We start from the raw sequence: 26,003 nt of genomic DNA, 5'->3' as shown, positions 1-26,003 counted from the left end.
GGAAAAGGTTAGTGGTGACTGTTTTGTTATTTTTCGAAAGTTGAGTGACTGAATTGAAACCTGAGTAACTGTTTTGTCAACTACCCCAAAGTTGAGTAACTGTTGGTGTAGTTTACCCATATTTTAATCCCTTTGAGCTGACATGGGCTTTTTTTATTGGTATAGTAACAAAATTACCCTTTAATGTTTGTACATTCCATTAATTTGATCCTAAATATAAATTTTAACAAATCCAACCTTCAATGTTTACAAAATATATCATTTTAGTTCTAATTCTAAAAAAATTAATAACTTTAGCCCTTAAAATTTTAAAAATCTATCAATTTATTCCTAACTCTAAAATTTTAAAATATTTTTAAAAAGATAATCATTTTTAGTCCTTTATTAACTCCAAAGTTTTCTTTTAATTTATTTTTTTATAGAATTTATAACTTTTATCATAAATTTAGTAACATTTTTAGTTCAATTTGATAAACTAATACAAATTAGCATCTAAATTTAATTTAGTAAAAATAAAATTAAATATTTACAATATCTAAGTATAAACAGTATCTAAATATTAGTTAAGTAAAAAAAAATAAACTCAAATAATTACAATATCTAATACAAATTAAGCAATTAACTTATTGTAATATCCCGAATTAGGGCCTAATCGGAATAGTGGTTTTGTGACCACAAATCTGAGATAGAAATAATTATTTTATAATTATTTTGATGTTTATGATATGATTGCATGATTGTGTGAAAATTTCGTGATGAAATCCTATGCCTAAAGTGCTTAAATTGAAATTAGGGACTAAATCGAATAATTTGCAAAACTTGCATTCTAGGAGTTTTTAGTATGAAATTGCTTTGGAATATTAATGAGGAGGTCTTAAATACCAATTTGACCAATTTCTAAGTCTATGGACAAAAATTGGACATGGATGGAATTTTTTGAAAGTTTAGTAGTAAGGGCATTTTGGTCATTTGCATATTAAATGAAATAAAATGGGAAAAATAACACAAAATGATCATCTTCTCCATATTGTTGCTGCCGAATTTTACCTCTCCCCATATTTAGGGTTTCTTCAACTTTCAAGCTTCATAGTAAGTTATTTCATGCCCCATTTTTAATGATTTTTATGTTTTTGAAATCCCGGTAGATCGAATTAACTTATGCTAGCAATAATTCAACCTAGGGTTCATATTTGGAAAAATACCCATAGGTGAAATTTGTGTATTTTGGTGTTTTATGATAGAATATGAGGTTTTAAATTATGTTAGACAACTTGTGCTACTCGGTTTTAAGCGAAAACGAGTAAAAGGCTTAATCGGTAAAAATACCTAATAGTCATAAGTACATGTTAGAGTGTGAATTTGATGTTTCCATAGAAGGAAAAAATGATCAGCATGTCATAAGACATATGAATAAGGGATGAAGTTTAATTCCCGAGCCTAGGGGCAAAAGTGTAATTATGCAAAAGTTTAGGGGCAAAAATGTAATTTTGCCAAAGTTCGTATTAAATGCGGTTTTGATGAATGTATGTATTAAATAAGATTAATTTGGCATTATAGATCAAGAGAAACGAGATTCAAGTCGCGATCGAGAGAAAAACAAAGTTTACGAAGAATAGGCTCGATTGCTAATAATTTTGTATCAAGGTAAGTTCATGTGTAAATGTAGTAACATAATTGTCATTTTAAGCAATTTAATGTTGTTTATATGATATGATGCTTATTATTATCATGAAATGTTATGTTTTGTGGTTATTGTTGAATAATATGTAATTATGTGAATTACTTGATGAGTATGAACTATCATCGAGTATCGGTTCCGATATTCCGTGGAAGACGGCAAAGATGTGAGATCGAGGAAAAAGCCCATTTGAACCTTAGGAATAGACTAGAATACAAGTGACATGTCATTAGGATACTTGAGTTCCGAACTCATTGAGTTGAGTCCGAGTTCGTGAGTCCGAGTTCGTGAGATGTAACTAGGCATCCGAACTCGTTAAGTTGAGTCCGAGTTCACTTATGGATGCGAACGCCCGAGCTCGTTGAGTTGAATCCAAGTTCACTTATGGGCGGGTTACATGGTAGCTTGGCTACATAAGTTCCGCAGGCTATTGAGTTTGTCTAGCTGCGGGTATGGCACTTACGTTCATGAAATCCGCGTATTCGAATTATATTCCGATATGTTCAACGGGTGAATCTTAAGTGAATGAGAAGAATGCCTAAAACGAAGGTGACATATTGGTAAGTGTGGTGAATGAGAAAATTTGACAGGTATGTGCTTAAATCCTCGGGTTGAGAACTTGGTATGATGAAATCGTAGAAAGATATTAAATGCAAATGAAACATGAATGTCTTGGTGTTGTTTATACAAATGATATTTTATGTGGAATTGCATGATTATGTTACTTGCTATTTGCATGTGAACTTACTGCTTACCCCTTCTTTTCATTCATTGTAGTTGTTGACAAGTCGGCTTGAGAATCGGGATAAGTCGAAGACTCGTCCACACTATCCGAAGGCCTAAATTGGTAAAATGGCTTGTGTGTTTTGAATGTGGCATGTATGGCAAAATACTCACTTTGTGTAAATGATCTTATGATATGGCTATGGTTTGGCAAGAAAAGGGTTTGTAAATGATTAGCCATTGGAATGGTCAATCTAAGTCATATTTGATGTTATGTGTGTTTAAAATGCTATTTAGTCCATGAAAATCTATAGTAGAGTAAAATTTGCCATAAAATAGAATCTGATAGCAACAGTGATGTAAATTTGAAAAATCACTAAAAATAGTAGAAATGGAATTAAATGATGAGTAAGTTATGAAATTGAAGCTTTATGAGCCTATTTTCATATGGATGGAATAAAACAGGTATATGAGTTATATTTTGTGAGATATTTAAGTTTTGGTGGAACAGGGTCAGAGTGATCTCTGTATCCCCTGTTCTGACTTTAAAAATTCACTATAAATTGTAAAAAAACAATTAGGAGTTTTGTCTTACATGTATGAAATCCTTATTGAGTCTAGTTTTATAAGAAACAAACGCCATAGTTATTGAAACTCTGTACAGGGAGATATCTGATTCGTAATACACAGGGGTCAGAGTAGTCGAACCCTGAAACAGGGAAGACTTTAACTAATAAACTGTACTAATTGGCTCAACCAAAAATTCTAGAAAAAAATTAGTAAAAATATATATGAGTCTAGTTTTAGGAAAAATTTACGGAATTGGATTTCGAGTTTTGGAACTTGAGATATAAATTTTTAAGCGACTGTGATGCAATTGGCCAGCTTGTCTGGAAATTTTAAAAATAAATTGTTTGAGCTGTTAAATTGACGAACTAAGTTTAGTAACACCTCAAGCTCGACTCTGGTGACGGTCTCAGGCGTGAAGGGCGTTACACTTATTTTTACTTTTCTTTAAACTTTGGTGATTAAGATTATTCCAAATTTAAAACTGCATCAAATTGAAAAAGTCAAAAGCACTCCTCGCTTTTTCTTGTTGAAAGATGTTTGAGACTTCATAAGGGACGGAATCAAAAGTTGGAAGGCTTGATTTCCACATAAGACCCAACTTGACCAAATAATCTGCAATTTTATTTTCTCCAGGTATGTTTTATTTAAATACTTGACCCATCAACATTTATTTAAAATCTGAATTTGATTATTCTTCACATTAAATTTGAATTTTACTATTAGAATTCTACTTAATTAAATTATTCATTGAATATTTCAATATATTTTTTAAATAATAATAGTTGACTGAATTTATTGAGAATAAGTCATTGGAAATAGAATAAAAGTAAAATAACATTCAACAATAAAAGAAAATTTATCGAGAAATATTCATATTTAATAAATACAAAATATTTTTTAAAATAAGAAACTAGTTTTATTGCTTGTATTTAATATTCAATATATTTTTAATTTAAAGATAATAATTGATAATATTACATTTTTGAAAATTTTATTTAACTTTTTATAGTTATTCAGAATTATTTTTTTCATAAAATAATTAGTTTTCAAATTATTTAATAAAATGACGGTAAAGAGTTAATAAATTACAAATGACATAACTAACGTGTAACCTTTTTTTCGAATTTTATTAAGTAAAATTAATATAATAACGTAATTTTTTTGGGAAAATTTGCAAAAGCAAAATAGATTTAAATAAAATATCGAGGGTTAAAATTAAACCTGTTTATGGTTCGGGTCACTCACTTAGGCCCAAAGGTTCGTTTAAAATTTAGGAGGGTTTGAGTAAAAATATTATGTTAAAAAAATAGGCTTGGATAAAAATTTAAGCCTGTTTAAAATATGGATTGGGCTCGAACAATCCTACTTACCCAGTTTTAAGTTTATAATACTTTATATTATGTAATTTATAACATATTAAAAAATAAACTTATACTAAACATGTAATATTACTCTAATATAAACATTAAAATAATGTTAAGATAACTATATAAAAATTTCTAATAAATAAAAAATATATAATTATTAAATATTAAATTAAAATAATATAAAAAATATTTTTTAAATAATATGGATGAACAAAAAATGAAATTGAATAGTCTCTTATAAATATGAGTAAATTTACATAAAATTTTAGACCCATATTTCGAATTAAACTAGATTTAGGCAAATATAAAATATTTTAATATTATGCTTAAATCTCGCCCGAACCCAGCCAAACCCGACCACCCGACCATGAATACCTCTAGTATCACATTTTCTTTCAAAATATTTCAACTATGATAACTTTGGTAATTTCATTTTACTTTGGAAACTAAATATAAGTGATTTTTTACATTTACCAAAAATAAAAAGAGTCCAAAATTTTCTAACATAATTGATGGAAATACCCTCATAAAGTCAATGATGAAGAATCTTCTACTCTGCTAATTAACGCAGCTTTTTGCTCTCTTAATTCCTCAAAATTTCTATTCAAGATAGCTTTTTGCTCTTTGTTATAGCTTTTTCTCCCATAAATTGACAAACAGATAATCCAAAGTTAAAAAGTCTCTAACGGGAATACAGAGATAAAAATAATGGAGTGGGAGAATCAACATGGAGAAGAAGAGTACTTGCAGTACCAAATTCAGAATGGGGTTTGCGGGAAAGTGATGAGTGATGAACAGGTAGAGGAACTGAAGAAACAGATCGTTGCCTATTCCGCTATTTCTGAACAGCTTGCTGAGTTGCACAAATCCATGTCTGCCCCCCACGATTTTACTGGTTCTCTTCTCTTTTGTTTCTTTTGTTTCTTTCGACATGTTCCCCAGTTGAGTTCACCATTCGAATTCTTATTTGATCCGAATCGGCAATTTAGGTTTTACAGAAGCAAAAGTGAAAAAAAAAAAGCTTTCATTGAAGGTTGCAGTCTTCTCTTTGAGAAGATGAAGATTTTAAAGAAAGGCCACGTTTTTTTAGATGTTGGATTTTTAATTTATTCATTTATTTATTTTTAATATAATTTGGTTTTTTTTAAGAAGCAAATGTTGCTGGAAATTTTCATTAATTTCTAAAACCATTGTGTTCAAAAAATAAATATCAAGCAGTTTCTAGAATAAATTTTATATAAATATTATTTATAGTATTTTACAAACATTTTAAAAATATTGTTATGTTGGGTTTTTTAAATTATTTTATATGTAGATGGTATATTTATATTCTTTTAATTAATTTAAAATATATATATTGTATTATATCTAAAACTGGTCATGGGATTGTTTATCTAATTTGAAAACTCGTTTGAAAAGTGTAAGGATTTAGTTAGAAATATAAACTCAAAAATTAAGATGTATAAAAAAAAAGTCCGTTTTTTAAATGGGTTGGGTATTAAGTGGTTTTTTTTTTGTTTTGGCTTGGCTTAAATCAGTTGTTTTGTTATCATTTTGTTATTATATTATTGTTATTGTTTTGATATTATATAACTCTTGTTTTATTATTAATTTTGTTATTATTTTAGACATTTTTGCTTGATAAGATGCAACTATTTTAGTGTTATTCAAATTAATTTAATAAGAATAGGTCGGGATGGATTTGAGTTTAGTATTTTTAATAGGCTAAGCTTAGATAGAATTTTAGATTCATTTTCTGAGTTGAATCTGAAATTAAAATCTTGCATCTGACTGACCCATGATAAGATAATGCTTACCAAATAAATAACAGATTTTGCTTCCGATTGTGTTACTCGTACTGCATCTCGTCCAAGTACCATAGAGTTAAAAGCTTAGAGAAAATCGTTGTCTGGCTGCCTTAGTCCTATCATCAATTGCTGTTTTGGTTTCAGGCATAAGGTTGGGAAATCTATACAGTGATCCAATATCAGCTTCTGTCGGGCAGAAGATCACTGCTAGACAGCGATGGACTCCAACGCCATTACAACTTCAAATTCTTGAGAATATATATGAGCAAGGAACCGGGACACCAAGCAAGCAGAAAATCAAAGAGATAGCATCTGAACTAGCCCAACATGGTTGAATTTCTGAAACAAATGTATATAATTGGTTTCAGAACCGTCGTGCTCGTTCAAAAAGAAAATTTCAGGTCTCTACAGGTTCAGTCAATGCTGAATTTGAACCAGATGTGAGCACAAAAGATAAAAAGACCAAACCAGTAGGTCTGGACTTCATTGATAACTTCTCACACGGGGTTGAAAGCTTCTATTTCCAAGGTTCTGAATCAGGTACTAAAATGTAGCATTTGGTCTTGCGTCAAAATCACAACTTTCCTTTTTTTCTTTTTTTTTTAAAGTTCTTTTTGCAGGGATTGATCAGTTGATTGGTAAAGAGGAATCTTCACGAGGCTATGATCCTTACAATAATTTAGTTGAACAATTTGGGTTATTAGGATGATGTCTTGCGTTTTTGTGTTAGGGCCGAACACGTTGGATTCATTTCTGTATTTTTTTATTTAATAAAAAATAACTTAGTTAAGGAATTTTTTTTTACTATAAAATAGTTTACTCTTTTAAAAAGCATAAATCATTTCTTAAAAAAAATATGTTTATGAATGGTTTTATTTTTATATAAAAATTAACAAATCAAATTTAATATTAGTATATTTATAATATATATTTATTTTAAAAAATATTTAAAATTTATAAAATATTATATTTTTGAATATTATTCAACATATTATATGTAATTATCTATATCTAATCATATAATAAAGAATTAATATAATTTTTTATTTTAATAATCTATTTAATATTTTAATTTTATTTTAATAATAATTTTAAATAATATTCTTTATTGAAAATTATTCAATAATAATTTTTTAATAATAAATATTTATTACAATTATAACTATATTAATAATAAATGTTTTTTAATATAAAGGTTAAATTATGGCATAAGTCTATATATTCTTTACCAATTTAGAATTTAATATCTATATTTTTATTTTCAAGAATTTAGTCCCTTTACTTTTTAGATTTGAAAATTAAGTTCAATTATTAACATTGTTTTTTTTTATTGATGTCACATTTTTAAATAAAAAAACTCGATATTCATGTAACTAAAAAATGTCGTTATAATGAACATGAATTTAACAAAATATTTTTAATAATGCTAACAATTGAACTTGATTTTTGATATCTAAAAGTAGCACTAACCCAAAATTATAGGACATGGACTAAATTTCAAATTTACGAAGAGTACAATGACTTATGACATATTTTAACCTAGTATAAAAATATGATATTTTAATTATATAAATATGAGTATTTTTTAAATAATGCTTTATAACTCTAATGTGTCAATATGTAGTCTGATATATGTAATATATGTAATTCAAATTAAGTTTTAATTAAGAAATATTTATTATTATGTTTATATATGACATTAATTATTACAAAATATTTTTTTATAATAAAATTTTCGATTGTTTAAAGGAAATTGCACTCTAATATCTAATAACAAATATATTTATGCCGTGTTTATTTTATGAAGAATAATGTAAAATATAAATTTATAGATATAAAATAAACTCAATTAAACAATGAAAAGATAAGAAAATCTCATATGTATATTTGTTTCATTAAAAACAACTTTTATAAAATATTTTGAGGAAATCTACCAAACAACAGAAAATATTTTACACAGATTTATCCAAACACTAGAAAATATTAACTTTTCAGAAATCATTTTGTCGGAAGTCATTTTCAATGAAACAAACAGATTAGGATTTTGAAATTGTAGTCTTAATGTAAACAATAATCATTAAATATACTAACTGTTTTTTTTGTGTGTGTGTGAGAGTAATACGTAAAAATGGTAAGGTGACAAGTATTACACATGCAATAATATATTTGATGTATCAAAATTTGAAAATAATAGAACAACTTAATGAATTTAATGCCATTTGGTCAGGACTGAAAATAATTAAATTAAAATACAAATATTAAACCCACAATATATTCAAAGTATAGGATCTAATAGTAGAATTTGACTTTTTTTTCATCTATGATTGTTATTATTATTATTTATTTTACAAAATCCATTCTTTATTTATATGGCCATAATAGAAAGTGGGTGATTAATGGGGTCCATGTTTATCATCTACACCCACCACTAAGGGTGATAATAAATAAGAAAAGAAGGGTGACAAAGAGGAGCAGCGAATATGCTAAGTTGATGGTAGAGAAATGCTCAGTCCCTCCACCATCGCTTTTCTTTAATCATTTGCATTCTCGCCTCACTTTTATGGGTAAATTATACCATTAGTCACTAAATTATAAGTAAATATTTTATTTTAGTCACTTAATTAAAAACATTACAATTTAGTTATTAAACTATTCAAAAATTTTTATTAAAGTCACTGAACTATTCAAAAGCTTTTACTTAAGTCACTAAACTGTTAAGTTATTTATTTATTTATTTAAGTTCCACCAATACTCTCCAAGCGATGATTCGACTATCAGTATGATAGATTAATACCCATCGACAAGTAGATTTTAGATCCAAGTTTGAATTTTTGTTCGTAAATTCATAACGTCCAAAGTAATTTCATAAAAAAATTGAATTGTAGAAGAGAAGTGGAAAGAAAGCTTTCGATTGGTGTAGGCAATGCAAACAGAGAAAGTCATATATCGTTTTTAATTTCCCATTGACTTAAATTAAAACTTTTGAATTGTTCAATGATCAATTTGTAATTTTTTTAAGTTAAGTGATCAAAATGAAAACTTTCTTATAATTTAGTGACTAATGGTATAATTTAGCCACTTCTTATTTATTCATTTGTCGTTTCCTAAAAAGTTATTATATTATATCTCTTCTCCACATCATTTAAATTATAGTTTGGAATTGTACCTAAACCCTAATGGCCCCATGATTTATATCTCGTCCAGGTTGAAACTTAGAATATACCCATATTTAAATTATTGTTTTTATTCTCAAATAGTTTTACCTAATTAAAATAATAATAATTTATTCAATTCTCACATCAACACAAAATTAATTTAATTTTTCAAGGAAGACGGCGACAATATTTTCTGTCTCTTTTATAGTCTTTTAACACGAATCTTTGTGGGGCTCATAATTGTTTCCCAATATTATGATTGTTAGGACTACAATTTGAGTTTGTATTGAGAGTCCAAAAAAAAAGATAAACTATGCATATAGTCACTCAACTATAAAATATTTTCATTTTAGGCACCTACGTTACATAGCAATGTCAATTGGGCGGGGTGAGTGCGGGGGTTTCATCCCTATCCCCGCCTTGCAATCCACTGCAGGTACAAAATTCAAAACCATCATTGTCCCACCACCCACGTTGGTCCTCAAACACACCTAATCCCCGCTATACTCGCCCAGCAACCCACTTCATACGATATATCTATAAGTATCAGTTAAATAAATATAAATTAATTTTTTTAAGAAATAGACTATCACCACATATGTGACATTATTCCAACTGTCAGCATTTAAAAAAAAGTCATCACGACCCTTTAATTGGTTAAAAAAAATATAACTTCAACACTAGTTTAAAAATCTCAGAAAATAAAGTCATTACATAATATGCAAATACAAATAATATCTCAAATACATCATAAATGTCTTCAAATGCAACGCAAGTGCAAAAATAGCAGTGAATGTGAGTTGAATACTATTATCAAAATTAATTTTTTATTTTTTAAATATGCTTATTATATTGCGGGTCTAATTTTGTCCTCATCCCTACCCCACTACTTGTGAAACCTATACCTATCCTCGTCTAATTGAGTGCGAAGTGAGGCGAGACCCCACGAAACCCATCTCACTGACACCCTTAACGTTACATAATTTGTTCATTTTTAAAAATATCATGTTAGATTTCTATTTGAGATTTTAATGTAATGACTAAAATAAACGAATCATGTAATCTGAATATTTAAATTGCAAACTTTTATTAATAGAATGATTATATGTGCACCTTACCCAAAGGAAAGCCCTTAAATATTTTACTCTTTTCTAAACTAGTTGTTTAAGTGAAAACAAAATAAAACATCCACCATGTGATGGATGTACCAACTCAAGTATTATTAAAACACATGGCCTTATTTAAATCATTAAAGGGGTTGGGCACATTGGAGGGTCCTGATTCATGATCTAGAAAATCAAGATTTTATGGTAGATATTGAACTTCAGTAAGACATGATGTAGCTTTCAGTGAGTCCTTGTAAAGCACTGGTTAATTTGTACTATATATGAACCATAGCATTCCTTTAGTTATCTTTTCTTATATTCCATTTTTCCTCTTCTTCATTTAGGATTCAACGATTCTCTTCCCTTTCATGACCACGAGTATGTCTCGTAGCTGCTCTCACTGTGGAAACAACGGCCACAACTCTCGCACGTGCGGTGAAGTTGTTGCCGGTGATGCAAGCAATGGCAGCGGTGGAAGTGGAGAAGGAGGAGAGAAGGGTATCATGTTATTCGGTGTTCGAGTCATGGAAGGGTCGTTCAGGAAAAGTGTTAGCATGAATAATCTTTCTCAGTTCGATCAACCTCATGTTTCTAATGCCGATGCTGGCTATGCTTCTGATGACGTTCTTCATGGATCTGGAATAGGAAGAAGCCGTGAACGCAAGAGAGGTATAATAATTCAAATATTCATGATCGAATTATATATTAATGAATAGATTAATGTTGATTTTTTAGTTTTTATTTTGAAAATTTGATTTTGTTTATAGGTGTACCATGGACCGAAGAGGAACATAAATTATTTTTATTGGGGTTGCAAAAAGTAGGGAAAGGGGATTGGAGAGGAATTTCAAGAAATTTTGTGAAGACACGTACACCTACCCAAGTGGCTAGTCATGCTCAAAAGTATTTTCTTAGGAGAAATAACTTGAATAGGAGGCGTCGTAGATCTAGTCTTTTTGATATAACAACTGATTCGGTAAGCATCTATAAATATTTATTTAAATTTGGTTTTCATTATTAATTCTAAACTTGTCCATGAGTCGGGTCAAGCCCTAACAAAATTTTAGATTCATTTGATAGGTCCAGGCTTGAACAAAAAATGGGCCTAAACTTTTGCCAAAACTCAATTCGGATTATAAATGTTAAACTCGAGCACGACTTAACCTGTATTCGAGCCCAAAAACCTTACGACTTAGCTCGTATTCAGACCCTAACAAAAATAGTGGGAAAACAACAGTAAAATAGCAAGTTTTTTTTTACCAATTCGGGCCGAACTCTAATCAAAAAATCCTACCCGAGGCTTAACTCATTTTCTGAACTGGTCTTATTTTTTGCTCAAGCTCATTTTTCGAGTTTATATTTTTATCTAAACCCTCCTATTTTTTAGGCGGATTTTCAACCCGACCCATGGATAGGTATCATATTCAATCCTACGGTTCATAAATTTTAATATATTTGATTTTCGTGATGAATCCTGCAGTTCATAAATTCGACCATATTGGAAGAAGATGAAGTCGTCCATCAAGAAAACGTTTCGTCACCACAGATGAATGGATTTTCTATGCCGACAACGTTTCCGGCAACTCTAAGTTTGACTGATTTATCAGTAACAGAAAATAATAACTCGACGGAGAATCGCATATCAAGGCCGCCGAGCCCCAAAGTAAACACCTCTTCTTATCTTATCCGTCCAATACCGGTTCTTCCCGTTCCTCCATCATCGAAAATGGCTGATCTTAATTTAAACCAGAAAGCCGAAGAAGACCGTTTACCTCTATCGCTAAAACTCTCGACACCATCCGCCGATGAGCAATCAACAGCAGCGGCACACTCGTCTACTCTCGTCGTCATGTCAAATGGGGATAACAATAGCATCATCAGCGTTGCTTGAAAATTAGATGAAGTAAATAATTAGGTGAAAAAATTATTGGACTATTTGGTAATTAGGTGAAATTCCTTGTTTTGTACAGCATAATTATTACTGAGATTGCATTAGATTGAAAAAAATTATTAGACTGTTGGGTAATTAGGTGAAATTCCTTGTTTAGTACATCATAATTAGTGCAGCAGGAGTCTAAATTAAAGAAAAGTGGGTTGTCTTCTCTTTAATTTTGTGTGTTGTATGTAAATTTCATCATTGGTCGGGTTGGGTCGGTTTAAAATTTTAGGTATATTTTTTAGGTTTATGTTCGGTTCAAAAAATAGGTTTAAAATTTTACTTAAGCTTGACTTGGCCCACCCTTATTAATTATTTTATATTATTTTTTTATCTAAAATCAAATGCACTATAAACATCAAAATAAATGTTTTTCAACAATTTGAGAATACATTACAAAGAATATTTATATTTAAATAATATTAAAATAATTGCAACTTAGCAAACCAATATCTCTAAAATAGTAACAAAATTAATAATAAAATAATAATTATATAATATCCAAACAATAACAATAGCGAAATGGTAACAAAGCATCAACGAAATAACAGCAAAACAACTTATTTAGGCTGAGCTTGGGCTAAAAAATCCTATTCAAAGCTTGACCCGTTAAGAAAACGAGCATTATTTTTTTTGTCCAAACTCATTTTTTCTGTTTATATTTTTGTCAAAACTCTTCCACTTTCAAATCTAAATAGATGACCCGACCCATAATCAATATGGTCTGTTTGGTTCCCTTTGTGGGTGAAATCTCTTCGTTTGAGTTTGATGGGGTTTAGGAATTTTTACAAATTAAAAATAAAAATATGTAACTCGATATTCTTGTATTTACGTGATTGCCATTTTAATAAATACCCATTTTTTTAGACTATTTGATCATAAATCCAAGGGAGGAGTCAGAAAATTTGTTTAGGGGGTCGAAATTAAAGTGTAATTTTTACGATACAAAAAATACACTTTCACCGTTTTAATAGCCTCTATCTTTATAATTTTTAAATGATTAAATTAATTTTTTTTATCATTTTTAAGGGGAAAAATATAAATTTACCTTTATTAATTTAAAATTTTAAAAATTTCAAAAGATTTAAATGAAAAATTTTTCATTTTAGGAGATAAGATCTTGCCAACACTCCCAGTTTCACCCCTGCATAATCACTAAGTAAATCAAAGCTATATACACAAATCTTACTTATTATATATATTTTAAAAACACTTTTTTTTCATTTATTGAAAATTTTAAAATTAATTATAAAAATATATTATTTATTATATATTTAAAAAGTCATTTCAAGAGTCATATACTTAATAACATGTAGTATTTTTAAAAACATTTATAACATTTATTATTTTAGTTTTACTTTTTAAAAAACTCAATTTTTTTTTGTATTTAAGGATTGTTTTGAAGGTATTAATTTCGATTATCAAGAGTTGAAATTCTAAACAATTGTTCTTTTGCTAACGTTTGACAATTTTTTTTAAATACTGACTTTAGAGTAATTCATAAGTTGATTTAGAATTAAATATGTTTATAAGTAAAATCGAATCGAATCAAAATAGATTTAAGGATAATATTAAACAATTTTATTTATCTAATTTGAAATATGATTATTATTTTTGTTCAAGTTAGACTCGTATGAATTTATATCATCCAATGCCGGATTTAGTCTTCTCAAATTATTTTTCCTTATTTTCTAGTCTTCTTTTAATATATATTTGTTTTATGGTTGTTGTTTGAAATAAATGAAAATTTTAAAAGATATAAAAACTAAAAAACAACATTTAAGAAAAACTTTTTAAAAAAAATAAAAAGTATTATTATTAATAAATAGTATAAATTTAGGGTGGGTTTTGTAAACTAGAAATTTAAGTGTTGGAAAATTAAATGCTGAATTTTTATTGATAAATTTTATAAGTGTTGAACTTATTTTAAAAAATTGTTTGATTTTTGGAAAATATTTGTTTTTAATTTTAATCTTATTAATATAATATTTTATATTGTTTTGGATAGTTTTGAAAAAAAATTGCATATGCTAATATTTCATTTAAAAAAAGATATTTTATTTTTTTAATAAAATAAAACTAATTTAGGTCATGTTTGGCAATTGGCTAATTGCTGATTGTTGATTGCAGTGACTGGTTTGACCAATTGATTTGCCCAACTGATTCTATTAACTATTTATTTAAAAGTGTTTGATAAAACTTAGTTGATAATTAAAAACTATTATGTGTAAACTTACAAATAAGGGCATGACATATTTTATTGTTAAATATTTATTTGTTTATAATACTTTAATTGGGTGAAATTATTGAAATAAATCACTATTACCAAGGAATTAAAAAATCTATTACAAAAATTTATTAGTGAATTTTTTGAAAATTTAAATAAAAAGATTTCTTAAATTCCTTATTTGCAAATTTCTTAAGTTGCATAAGTAATCATTTTACATGAGTAAATTGAAAATAAATTAAAAGTACATATATTAATTAGTGAATATTTTTTAGAATGGAGACTAATGATATCTTGGTACCCCTATTAGATCTGGGAGCATATAGCAAAGTGAGTAATTTTTTAGTAACGATGGTCAGATATGTCATTCCAATATCTCATTCTCAATCAGCTTTGAAAAAAGTTATTCATTCCTACGATTTTTGTTTTGGAGGTTTTAGCGCAACAAGTTATTGCAAACCTTCATTCACCAAATACTACAATTAGAGGGTTTGACTACTTAATCCTTCATTTGTGCCCAAATCAATTAAAAAATGCCTAAAACTCTGTTTACCAAGGATCATCTTAATATTTTGTATATTAAGTAATAAGTAGATACTAATTAACAGTTTTTTATTTAAAATTTTACATTAAATTAATTTATCTTATCTACTTAATATTTTCATTTATTAATAGTTAATTTTTTTTGTTTATAATGTGAACTTTGTGTTTATAATTTAAAAAATTACTTTTTTTTTCTTTTAACTCTTATAACTCATTTATGTTATTATAATAATTATTTTAGAATTTTATTTTTATTTTTTAATAAATTCATTTTTTTAAACTTTTATTATTTTTCATTTATTAAGATTTTAAAATTAATTAAAAATATAAAATATATTATATTATTATATATTTAAAAAATTATTTAAGAAATTATATACTTAATACTCGTTAAAATGCTTAATTAACAAGAGATATCTTTAAAAATTATTATTTTTAGTTTTATTTTTTTAATTTCAATTTTTTTATATTTAAGGATTGTTTTAAAAGGAATAATTTTGCTAGGTTTTGATTTATTATATTTAAGGATTTTTTTTAAGTATTGCTTTAAGAAACACATTTAAAAATATTATCTAAACTATTGTTTACACGACGTTTGTTTAGTTTTTTTGTTGACACATATAATTTTTTTTGGACATTTATTTTATGGTAATCCATATATTTTAAAAATTGTTTACACGACACATGTTTAGTTATTTTGTTGAGATGTGTCGTTTTTCAAAATATTAATTTTATAATAATTTATAAGTTAAATATTGTTCATAAGTGGCTTTTGGATCAAACTAAATTCAAGTAAAACAATTTTTTACTCATAAATTTAAAAAGAACATAATACGAGTCTAAAGAGAAGCGTTAAAATGACAAAATTTGTGAATAATAAAGGGTTTAAATTGTCATTACACCAATAAAAAAATCACATCAGAACTTTTGTTAAGTCAAATTTTGAACAACTGCTAACATTCAATGATCAAAAAATTTGATTTTGAATAGTTTAGTAACTAAAATAAATAAAAAAAATTAAAAGTTCGGTGACCAAAATAGAACACAAACAATACTTTAGTTACAATTTTTGTACTTTACCCTAAAAAGAACATGAAATTCATGAATTGGTTCAAATAAGAAAAATAAACAAACATAAAATTACTCATAGTTATTTACAATATGTTCCCTATGGTAATTGGGTTCATGAATTATAGCCAGCAAACAGTTCGAACAACAAGGTACGTTGCCAAGGTTTTATGATTATCTTATCGCACACAAATTGTTTACTATCCAATGTTCTTATGAAAGATTAATTATATCAGAGTGTTTCCATTTTGAATTTGATAAATGCATTGATTGTAAAGTATGTGTTCGTGTATGCCCTATAAATCTACCTAATGTTCATTGAAAAATTGATATTGATATTAAAAAAATAAACAACTGTTTAATTACAATGTTGATTTCAAATTACAAAAACTAAAATCACTACAAAGCGAATTTCTTTTCCCTTTTCAGAATCGAATCATAATATTTTGATCTAAATTTTTTATTTGAAAAGGATTTTGTTGAAATTGCCGAAACATTTAAACACTAATGTTGAAATTATAAAAGAAGAAGAAAAAAGCATTTGTTGACAAAGGAAGAACAAAACATAAGAAATATTGAATGATCTTTTGTGTCACTTAGCAACCATCTTGGCAATGAAATCATCGTATTTGAGCTTCCCATCGGAGCCAACATCGACTCCCTTGATCCAATCATCGAACTCTGTGGGCTCCAGCTTCTCCCCGACGCTGGTCAAAATGTGTTTAAGATCCGACACCAAGACAAAGCCGGTCGCCTCCTTATCCAGCACCTTGAACGCATCGCGCAACTGCTGTTCGAACGGCTCCGTTTTTAAGTGCTTCTCCATTAGCCCCAAAAAGCGTGAGAAATCGAAGGGTGCAGTTAACTTCTCTTGAGCCACGATTTCTTTGAGTTTAGCTTGAGTGGGGTTACCGCCCAGAGATCTCATTAAGACCCCGAGCTCCGTTGGAGCTATCTTGCCATCGCTGTCAGTGTCAAAGAGAGTGAAAGCCTCTTTCATAGCGTTTTTCTGATCTTCGGTGAGACCCATTTAGTCCAATAAGAAAGACAACGAATTTTTGTTTCAGAATTTTGGTTAGAATGTTAGAGAATTGAATTGTTGGGCATAGCACATTAACTGTCTTTTAACTTGTAAAATGGTGAAAATGATAAAGTGGATGAAGAAGAAAGGATAGTGAAAGAGGCCGAGGGAAACTCTTTACATTTTGACTATTTCCTTCCTATTTTTCTGATCGCCATCACCCTCCTTCACTCCTTAATTTTACATTTTAACTACTCACCCTATTTTTTCTTTATATATATATTTTCGTATTTTGTAATGTATTTCCTATGAAAATTAAAAATATAATATTATAATTTTTAATTAATTATGTATGTTTATATCTTTTATAGAAAAACTACGTAAAATTATTAAACATCAAATAAAAACAATTTAAGAAACACATCTTAATATTATTTACTTTAATATATATTTTGAAGAAAATACGTATTATCTAATTAAAATAAATAAATTTGTGAAATTTTAAAAAGTAAAAACTCTAAAAAAAACATGTAATGTAACTGAATTTACATCGCTTATAGTTCAACATCCCATGCAAAAAAAGAAAAAAGAAATTTAAAATACTCTACTCTTTATTATCATCTTTGAATTTAAAATTCTAATTTTTTTTTCTCTTCATTAATCACTCACCAAATAAAAAGGTAAAAAAAATCAAATCCAGAATTGGAACCCCATTTATCTTTTTATTTTATTTTTAATTTCAAACTTTTTATATTTAAGGATTGTTTTAAAAGGAATAATTTCTATTTGCTTTAAGAAACACATTTAAATATATTTTGTAAACTATTGTTTACATGACATGTGTTTAGTTTTTTTGTTGACACATGAAATTTTCTGACCATTGATTTTATGTTAATTCATATATTTTAAAAAATTATTTACATGACACATGTTTAATTTTTTTTTACATTTGATATTTTTAAATATTAATTTTATAATAATTCATAAGTAAAATTTGACTAATTCAAAGTTTTTTGACTCGACTTGACTCAATTCAACTTGATTTAATCGAATGCTCACCCCTAATGGCGTGCATTGTGTATAATTTTATTTTCAAATATTATAATAAAAATTTTCAAATATTAATTAAAGCATTTTTAACCTATATACATTACTATGTTTCATGATTAAAGCTCTATTCAAGTGATAACTTCATTTTAAAATGGGTACAATTTTTTAATTAATAATTATAATTTAAATTTAAATTTAAATTATCTTTAAATACGTAATTATCATAAATTTATGTTAACTTATATTTATTTTTAAATATATAATTACCACAAATTTTATTTCATTTTAACTCTTTTAATTAATAATTTTAAGTTAAATATTATAATTATTTTTAAATATTAATTTAATGATATGATAAAAAAATAAAAATATTTCCGTTGAATTTTTATATATATTATAGATTATAGAGATTATATTTCAAATAGTTGATCAAAAAAATTGATTTAAAATATGTGTCTAACATTTAAAGAAGCAAAGTAAAAAAATATTTTATTATATATTTTAATTTTAATTTTAAATATATTGATTAAAATAAAATAATTATTATAATATAAAAAATTAAATAAAAAATTATTAAATTATTACAAAATTTTAAATCCGATGAGAAATAATTTTAGTGAGTGGATATAAATAAGCTATAGATGACATGTGTATGCAAATGAAAGCCTAATGAGCAATTGTTTCCCTAAAATAACAGTGAGATTTTACCTTTTATAGGTTTAAACTTTAATTTTTTTCATTTTTGAAGCATTCTTTTAGGGTAACTCACTTTTTGCATTTTTTACATTTATTTATACCTTTGAACTTTTATTTTCACAAATGTAAATCCTTTTCCAAAATAAAAATATAGTATTTACTCACCTGTTACTATTAATTTTTTAAAAAATAAAATAAAATACAATATTTTATCATTTCTGATAAATTTCTATAATAATAATTATTTAATATTTCAAAATTTTCAATTTTGATAGATAATTTTTTAAATGCACTCATAATTATCAAATATATTATTTATTTTTAAATATATTTAACGGAAAATCTATATTATCTAATTAAAAAAATAAATTTGTGAAATTGTAAAAAATTAAAAAAATACAGAAAAAGCGCATAATGTAACGGATCTTACATTCCTTACAGTTGAAACTCCCATGCAAAAAAAGGAAAAAAAAATAATGTAGTCTTTATTATCTCTTTGAATACAAAATCCAAAATTTTTTTCTTCATTAATCATTCACTAAATAAAAAAGGAAAGAAGAATTAAATCCAAAACTGAAACCCCATTTCTCAAAAGTTTCCATTGAAAAATTGATTTGATTTTTGAGTGAAATCGTTTTTGCGATATTGGTATATAAGATCAATGGCGGTTCCATCGGCGGTGACGTTACCGGCGTCGACGGTTTCATTATATGTCGGAGATTTGCATCCCGATATCACCGATGGCACTCTCTTCGACGCTTTTAATGAGTTTAAGGGAATATCGTCTGTTCGTGTTTGTAGAGATTCGTCGACGGGAAGGTCTCTTTGTTATGGCTACGTTAATTTCAGTTCTCTTCAGGATGGTATGATTTGTTGTTAATTTTAAACTATCTAATGTTTTCATTTGGATTTTGATTTATATATGACATTTTTTCACTAATTTTATCTTCTAAGAATTTTCTGTTCTGATTGATTTTTAAATTTCTGTTTAGATATATATTTTTAATTCAATTAGTATTAAAAATTATGTTATTTGATATGTATATTGTTGAATGAAGTTTTCAAAGAAATTTTTGAAGTGATATTTATCAAGAGTCAATTAATTCTTCAATGAATTTTTATTATTTGGGAATGAGCCTGAGTTTTGCTTAATAATTTTATAAAAAGTTAAGTGCTTGAAAAGATTATCTAAAATATAGGTTTATAGAGCCAATATATTATTGGAGTCAAGATCATGTACCTACCAAAATGAAATGGTGATCATTTGCCATTGGTAAGCTTTGACTTTGGACCTCGGTCAATTTTTAGGGAACTGGATCAAGTGGGACTACGCTTCCCCATAATGACCTATATGCTATACAGGTTGGGGGCGTATACAGTCTATTTCAATAAATGTTTTTGTTTTAGGAATCCGCAGTTGAAACAATATCTACTCTACAAGCAGGTATTAGACAAAATCCTGAATTAACTTGGGGACAAATTTTTGTTATTATAATGTTTTAAAACCATCTATCCTTGAGTATTATTTTGCTATAATAAACTACTTTAGAGTAAATGCATTAGTGAAAATTTCCCACTATCATCCAAAAAAATAAAAATTATTTAATAATTAAATTTAAAATTAATGTTAATTAAATCATAGCTCAATTGACATGATTAATACATTTCTCCAAATAAAAAAAAATTGTCAATGAGTTAACCTGTTTCATATTTTTCCTGTTTTGATATGGCTTAGCACATTTTGCAATGGAGAAAATGAATCACAGCACGCTTAATGGGAAAATGATAAGGGTGACATGGTCACTTAGAGATCCTGATGCAAGAAAAAGTGGAGTTGGAAATGTGTTTGTTAAGGTACAAAATCTTTTTATGTTCTTCATTTAACTATATATGTATTTAGATGATTGATTTCTTATGAAGAAGTCTTCAAAGTGCCATTCATCATATAGCTGTATTAGAATAGTCGTGTACAGTACTCCCTAGTCTTGCAGGTATCTATCTCCACCAACCGAGGAACCATGGAGATAAAATCCCTACATGGAGATAACACCATCGGATGTTGAAAACCGAATTAACTGCCCGACTGACGACACTTCGAAAACTTTTTCCGAATGAGCTGATCCCCTCAACTATACTTACTTTTACTTTCATTAGTGGAAAATTTGAATGTGGATTTGTTGGTATTTATTCAGAATCTAAGTGAATCAATCGATAGTGTGGGGTTACAAGAGTTATATCAAAAGTTTGGGAATGTAATATCTTGCAAAGTTGCCACATTTGAAGATGGTAAAAGCATGGGATATGGATTTGTTCAATTTGAATCAGAGGAATCTGCAAATGCTGCAATTGAAAAGCTTGATAATACCATGATTGGTGATAAGGAAATGTAATGTGAATTTCCCTTTCTCTTTAATTGTTATTTATCTCTTCTTGAAATGAATGTTTAATTCTTGTTTTTTGGGAACAGATATGTCGGGAAATTTATGAAAAAGTGTGATAGGGTTCTACCAAGTCCTGATGTTAAATATACAAATTTGTATGTGAAGAACTTGGATCCAGATATCAATGAAGAGGTTTTACAAGAGAAATTTTCCGAGTTTGGGAAAATTGCTTGCTTGGTTGTAGCAAGGGATGAAAATGGAACCTCGAGAGGTTTTGGTTTTCTGAATTTCGAATGTCCTGATGACGCTAAGAAGGCAATGGAATCGATGAACGGATCACAACTCGGTACATTCTTATATCCGACACTTAAAGCGAGCGACGCTTAATACGGTTTACTTTATGTTGATGCATGGTTGTATTCTTAGGTTCAAAAGTTCTATATGTAGCAAGGGCACAAAAGAAAGTGGAACGGGAGCAAATATTGCGGAATCAGTTTGAGGAACGACGAAAGGAGCAGATTATGAAATATAAAGTAAGCTAAGTTTTTCTCTACATGATGCAATTCATGATCACCATTGTTTACCATTTTCGAAATTTCAGGCTTCGAATGTTTATGTGAAGAACATTGATGATGATGTCACCGATGATGAGCTGAGAGACCTTTTCAGTCTATGTGGTACGATTACGTCTGCAAAACTTATGCGAGATGACAAAGGAATAAACAAAGGTTTCGGATTTGTCTGTTTCTCTGCTCCGGAGGAGGCCGCTAAAGCTGTCGGCACGTTCCATGGTAAAGATAAACGAGTCTTCATATCTTTAATGAGCTACCTTTAGTGATTGAAATCGAAATGGAGAGCATCTAGGAAGTTATTCATATGTTACTTGCTTCTTAAGTTTCATCCCTGCATTTCCATATGTTAAAGGATATATGGTAAGTTAAACCGAGCTGTCAGCACATTTCATGGTAAAGCTAAATGAGTCTTTATAACTTTTACGAGCTACCTTTAGTGATTAAAATCGAAATGGAGAGCATTTAGGAAGTTATACACACGTTACTTGCTTCTTAAGTTTCATTGCCTTATTGTTTTTGTCAATTATATCTCATCCCTACATTCCATAGGATACATGTTTCACCGCAAGCCATTGTACGTCGCGATAGCTCAAAGGAAAGAGGATAGACAAGCACAATTGCAACTTCAGTATGCTCAACGTATGCCAGGATTAGCAGGGCCTTCAACAGTTGTTCTCCCGGGAGGATACCCTCCGCTTTACTACGCATCTCCAACTGGCTTTGTTTCACAAGTACCCCTAAGGCCCGGGATGATGCACCAACCTTTAGGTTTAAGGCCAGGATGGAGAGCTAATGGCTTTGCACCACCAACCAGACCAGTCTTTCAATACTCATCACTTCCCCTGGTATGTGTATTTATATACAAGTACGTTAGCGGTTCGAACTGTACGAATATGAGTACTTACTATACCATGTGATAGTTCCCTACTGCTCCAAGACAAACCAGGCCAAACCGTGGTCAGATGAACGGCAACACTTTTGGAGGTTCTCATTCCGTTACATATGTGCCGCAATTGCAACAACAGAATCAAACAGTGACTTCCTCAAAAGATCAAAGTAACCAACAGGTTGTTTTTTCATTCTTTTTCCTCTCCTTTTTATATGTTTTCGGGTCTACATTGCTCCGACATTTCATTTTGGATAGCTCCTACATTGCTCCGACATTTTCGGGTCTACTATACGAATATGAGTACTTACTATACCATGTGATAGTTCCCTACTGCTCCAAGACAAACCAGGCCAAACCGTGGTCAGATGAACGGCAACACTTTTGGAGGTTCTCATTCCGTTACATATGTGCCGCAATTGCAACAACAGAATCAAACAGTGACTTCCTCAAAAGATCAAAGTAACCAACAGGTTGTTTTTTCATTCTTTTTCCTCTCCTTTTTATATGTTTTCGGGTCTACATTGCTCCGACATTTCATTTTGCAGCAGACTGGACAAGCTAAATCTGTACCGAATGGTCAAGCTCGAGAAATGAACAAAGGGTCCGGTGGTGGTGCTGCAGCAGCAGCTTTGACACAAGGGACTGAGATACTGAGTAGTATGCTTGCTGCTGCTTCACCTGAACAGCAAAAAACAATACTTGGTGAAAGACTTTATCCACTTGTTCAAAAGCACCAGGTAATTAATTTCTACACCCTATAATACTAGACCGTGTTACTTGATTCTTTAATGAGCTTCTAATACGGGTATATGTCGAACACGATTGTCTGAATATATTTAATATTATATTTGTTTTTTTCAATACTTGAGTGATCATATCCTCGCATAATATATCAAATAAAGCTATTGCAGATGGTTTGTTGTAGAACAAGAAAAAGTAGTACTTATTGGAAAATTTTAATGTTTTTAGGACCGGACCGGTGGATGAATCGGTTAAGCCACCAATTCTCCGATTCGATCACTACGATTAAAAAATTATAAAAAATTTCGGTTCAATCAATTCAATTAATTCGTACCGATTAATAGTTCAATCGATTTGATACTATTTTTTGAGAGAATATATCAGATTGGTTCATGATCTAACTGGTCCAGTCTTGATCAAACATCACTGCAAAAATATAGGTAGCTCTGAACTCATCCCCCAACTTTTACGTCCCTCCCAATTTATAAAATTGGACGAATTGAGCCTTGGCCGTCCAAATTTTTTGGGTTAAGCCTTTTAGGCCCCTCTTGATTTTGAAATTGGATAAATGGAGCCTTGGCCCCCTCAAAATCTTTTTTGGTTTTAATGCCTCTTAGGTTCCTGCCAGTATCAAAATTAGACAAATTAAGCCCTATTTTCCAATTTTTCTAGTTTAACCTATCTCTTCAGTTCTTAACTATTTCAAAATTGAGCATGTGGAGGGAGTCGGCTCTCTTTCGAGAGAAGTCTTTGAAGTGTCGTCCGTTAAGTAGTTGATCAGACCCTTAAACAGTAGAGTTATTATGTTTGTGGGATATCTATGATTAGTTTTAATCCCGAGTTTTGTCTCTCAATTTTGAAGAGAGCCCAAACAAATCCATAGAGTTTAGGGAGTGCCTTACCACCAAGAAAATGTTTAGTGTTTGGCCTTAGTGAGGTTCAAACCATGCCCTCGTATGGTATTAGTGGTATTGGTTCGAACCCCACCAAGGCTAAATATTAAACATTTCCTTGGTGGCAAAGTGCTCCCTGAACTTTATAAACCTATTTGGAGGACTTTCCTCGAACTTGAGAAACAAAATGAGGGGCTAAAACTGAGCATAGACAAAATGCGGGGCTAAAACCTCTATTCGTGAATATAGACACCTCATATGTCATAAGTTATTTTACTCCTTAAAAATTTAGAATTTAATTTCTGTATTTTTATTTCCAAGAATTTAGCTCCTCTAATTTTTAGATTTCGAAATTCATGTCCAATTGTTAAAAGTATAGAAATTTATGACATTTTTTTACCAAGCAAAACATATTTGTGTTTAACGCATACTCATATTCAACACTCACTCTTGTGTCCGTATAATGTACACCCAAATCATTATCCCTTGTTTTGTATTAAACACGAATACTTCCTATACTAACACATTTTTCTCTTATTTTGCTTTGTTTTTACAGCCTGATTTGGTTCCAAAGATCACAGGGATTCTATTAGAACTGTTGCTCAATTCAGAACTGTTGCTTTTATTAGAATCACCAGAATCATTAGCAGCTAAAGTGGAAGAAGCTGTTGGGGTTCTTAAGCTTTCAAATGCTAAAGTGACAGGCCAAGATGCCCTTCATCCCAATTTCCTTTCAGCTGGTGTTGCTGTCAATTGAATCACAACAAATATATGCCTGTCACAAGCATTTCAATGATAGACTCCATGGATGTTCAGCTCTTGTTTTTTTTTTTTTTTTCGTTTTAATATCCAAGTGTAGTTGACTTTCAAAAGTATGTCAACAGTACTCTTTTTTTTTTTTTTAGTTTTTTCTTCTTAGGATTATTTATATTATTTGTTAAAAGTATATTTTTTTTATTGGTATATATAATTTTTGGACTTTGAAAAAAAATATGGATGGTGCAAGACAACTCCAACTGGGGCTTGCTACAGCAGGGGCATTATATGCGATCATAATGGAGATTGGAAACCTGGTTTTACCCACAATTTCGGTATTTGCACTATTGTTGAGACCAAATTATGGGAAATTTATGATGGGTTGATGCAAGTTTAGAATACGGGTACGCGGAGGATCACTTTGGGATCAGACAACCTAGTGGCTGCCCAGCTAATTAATGAACAGATCAGGAGTGATGGTAGCAATGCGATATTGCAGGATATTTGGAAGCTGCTGCACCGGGACTGGTTGTTAAGGGTATATCTCATGTTCACTGTGAAGGCAACAGGGCAGTAGGCAGAATGGCTTCGTTGGCTTTTCTACAAGGGATTGGCATCTATGTCCATAATCAACCACCGAGTGAGGTGGAAGACTTAGAAGACCGTACATTGATTAGGATGGTGTAAACTCGAGTTTTAGTATTCAAAATTCTAGTTGGACTCATTTTCAAGTTTATTTTTTTAACTTAAATTTATTTTTTTTCTCCTATTCTTTTATTTATTTGTATTTTATATTATATAAAATTAAATATATTATATTACA

The 26,003-nt window shown here is 29.1% G+C and overlaps 3 protein-coding genes and 1 pseudogene across 6 annotated transcripts; 3 read left to right on the top strand and 1 right to left on the bottom strand.

Moving 5' to 3' along the window:
* Positions 1-4,839: 4,839 nt before the first annotated feature.
* LOC121209532 (WUSCHEL-related homeobox 13-like) lies at positions 4,840-6,940 on the top strand (annotated as a pseudogene).
* Positions 6,941-10,575: 3,635 nt separating this feature from the next.
* On the top strand, positions 10,576-12,516 carry LOC121209531 (transcription factor MYB1R1). Its single transcript, XM_041080328.1, has 3 exons — positions 10,576-11,076; positions 11,175-11,383; positions 11,888-12,516. Exons 1-3 carry the CDS (start codon positions 10,776-10,778, stop codon positions 12,296-12,298), a joined length of 921 nt encoding a protein of 306 aa, XP_040936262.1. The 5' UTR covers positions 10,576-10,775; the 3' UTR covers positions 12,299-12,516.
* Positions 12,517-16,604: 4,088 nt separating this feature from the next.
* On the bottom strand, positions 16,605-17,430 carry LOC121209530 (probable calcium-binding protein CML13). Its single transcript, XM_041080327.1, has one exon. The coding sequence runs from the start codon at positions 17,209-17,211 to the stop codon at positions 16,774-16,776; it is 438 nt and encodes a 145-aa protein (XP_040936261.1). The 5' UTR covers positions 17,212-17,430; the 3' UTR covers positions 16,605-16,773.
* Positions 17,431-19,387: 1,957 nt separating this feature from the next.
* On the top strand, positions 19,388-25,387 carry LOC107901740 (polyadenylate-binding protein 7). Of its 4 annotated transcripts, none has more exons than XM_016827868.2 (11): positions 19,391-19,811; positions 20,684-20,802; positions 21,141-21,334; positions 21,416-21,675; positions 21,777-21,862; positions 21,931-22,120; positions 22,451-22,746; positions 22,822-22,968; positions 23,114-23,260; positions 23,336-23,527; positions 24,981-25,387. In XM_016827868.2, exons 1-11 carry the CDS (start codon positions 19,610-19,612, stop codon positions 25,179-25,181), a joined length of 2,034 nt encoding a protein of 677 aa, XP_016683357.1. In that variant the 5' UTR covers positions 19,391-19,609; the 3' UTR covers positions 25,182-25,387. The 4 variants fall into 4 exon arrangements, with proteins under 4 accessions (XP_016683362.1, XP_016683357.1, XP_016683340.1 ...); XM_016827851.2 differs by having other exon boundaries at positions 19,393-19,811; positions 21,756-21,862; XM_016827859.2 differs by having other exon boundaries at positions 19,396-19,811; positions 21,756-21,862; positions 23,339-23,527.
* The last annotated feature ends 616 nt before the right edge of the window (positions 25,388-26,003 follow it).

Source organism: Gossypium hirsutum, chromosome A11 (assembly GCF_007990345.1).
Source record: "Gossypium hirsutum isolate 1008001.06 chromosome A11, Gossypium_hirsutum_v2.1, whole genome shotgun sequence".
In the NCBI taxonomy this organism is placed as follows: Eukaryota; Viridiplantae; Streptophyta; class Magnoliopsida; order Malvales; family Malvaceae; genus Gossypium; species Gossypium hirsutum.
This window is presented reverse-complemented; position numbering and strand designations above follow the sequence as displayed.

Coding starts and splice junctions, on each gene's coding strand:
- LOC121209531 (XM_041080328.1), top strand. CDS start 10,776: ATGACCACGAGTATGTCTCGTAGCTGCTCTCACTGTGGAAACAACGGC. Junction 11,077..11,174: donor AAGCCGTGAACGCAAGAGAG/GTATAATAATTC, acceptor TTTTGTTTATAG/GTGTACCATGGACCGAAGAG. Junction 11,384..11,887: donor TTGATATAACAACTGATTCG/GTAAGCATCTAT, acceptor TGAATCCTGCAG/TTCATAAATTCGACCATATT.
- LOC121209530 (XM_041080327.1), bottom strand. CDS start 17,211: ATGGGTCTCACCGAAGATCAGAAAAACGCTATGAAAGAGGCTTTCACT.
- LOC107901740 (XM_016827851.2), top strand. CDS start 19,610: ATGGCGGTTCCATCGGCGGTGACGTTACCGGCGTCGACGGTTTCATTA. Junction 20,803..21,140: donor TTGGAAATGTGTTTGTTAAG/GTACAAAATCTT, acceptor GTATTTATTCAG/AATCTAAGTGAATCAATCGA. Junction 23,261..23,335: donor AAGATCAAAGTAACCAACAG/GTTGTTTTTTCA, acceptor TTCATTTTGCAG/CAGACTGGACAAGCTAAATC.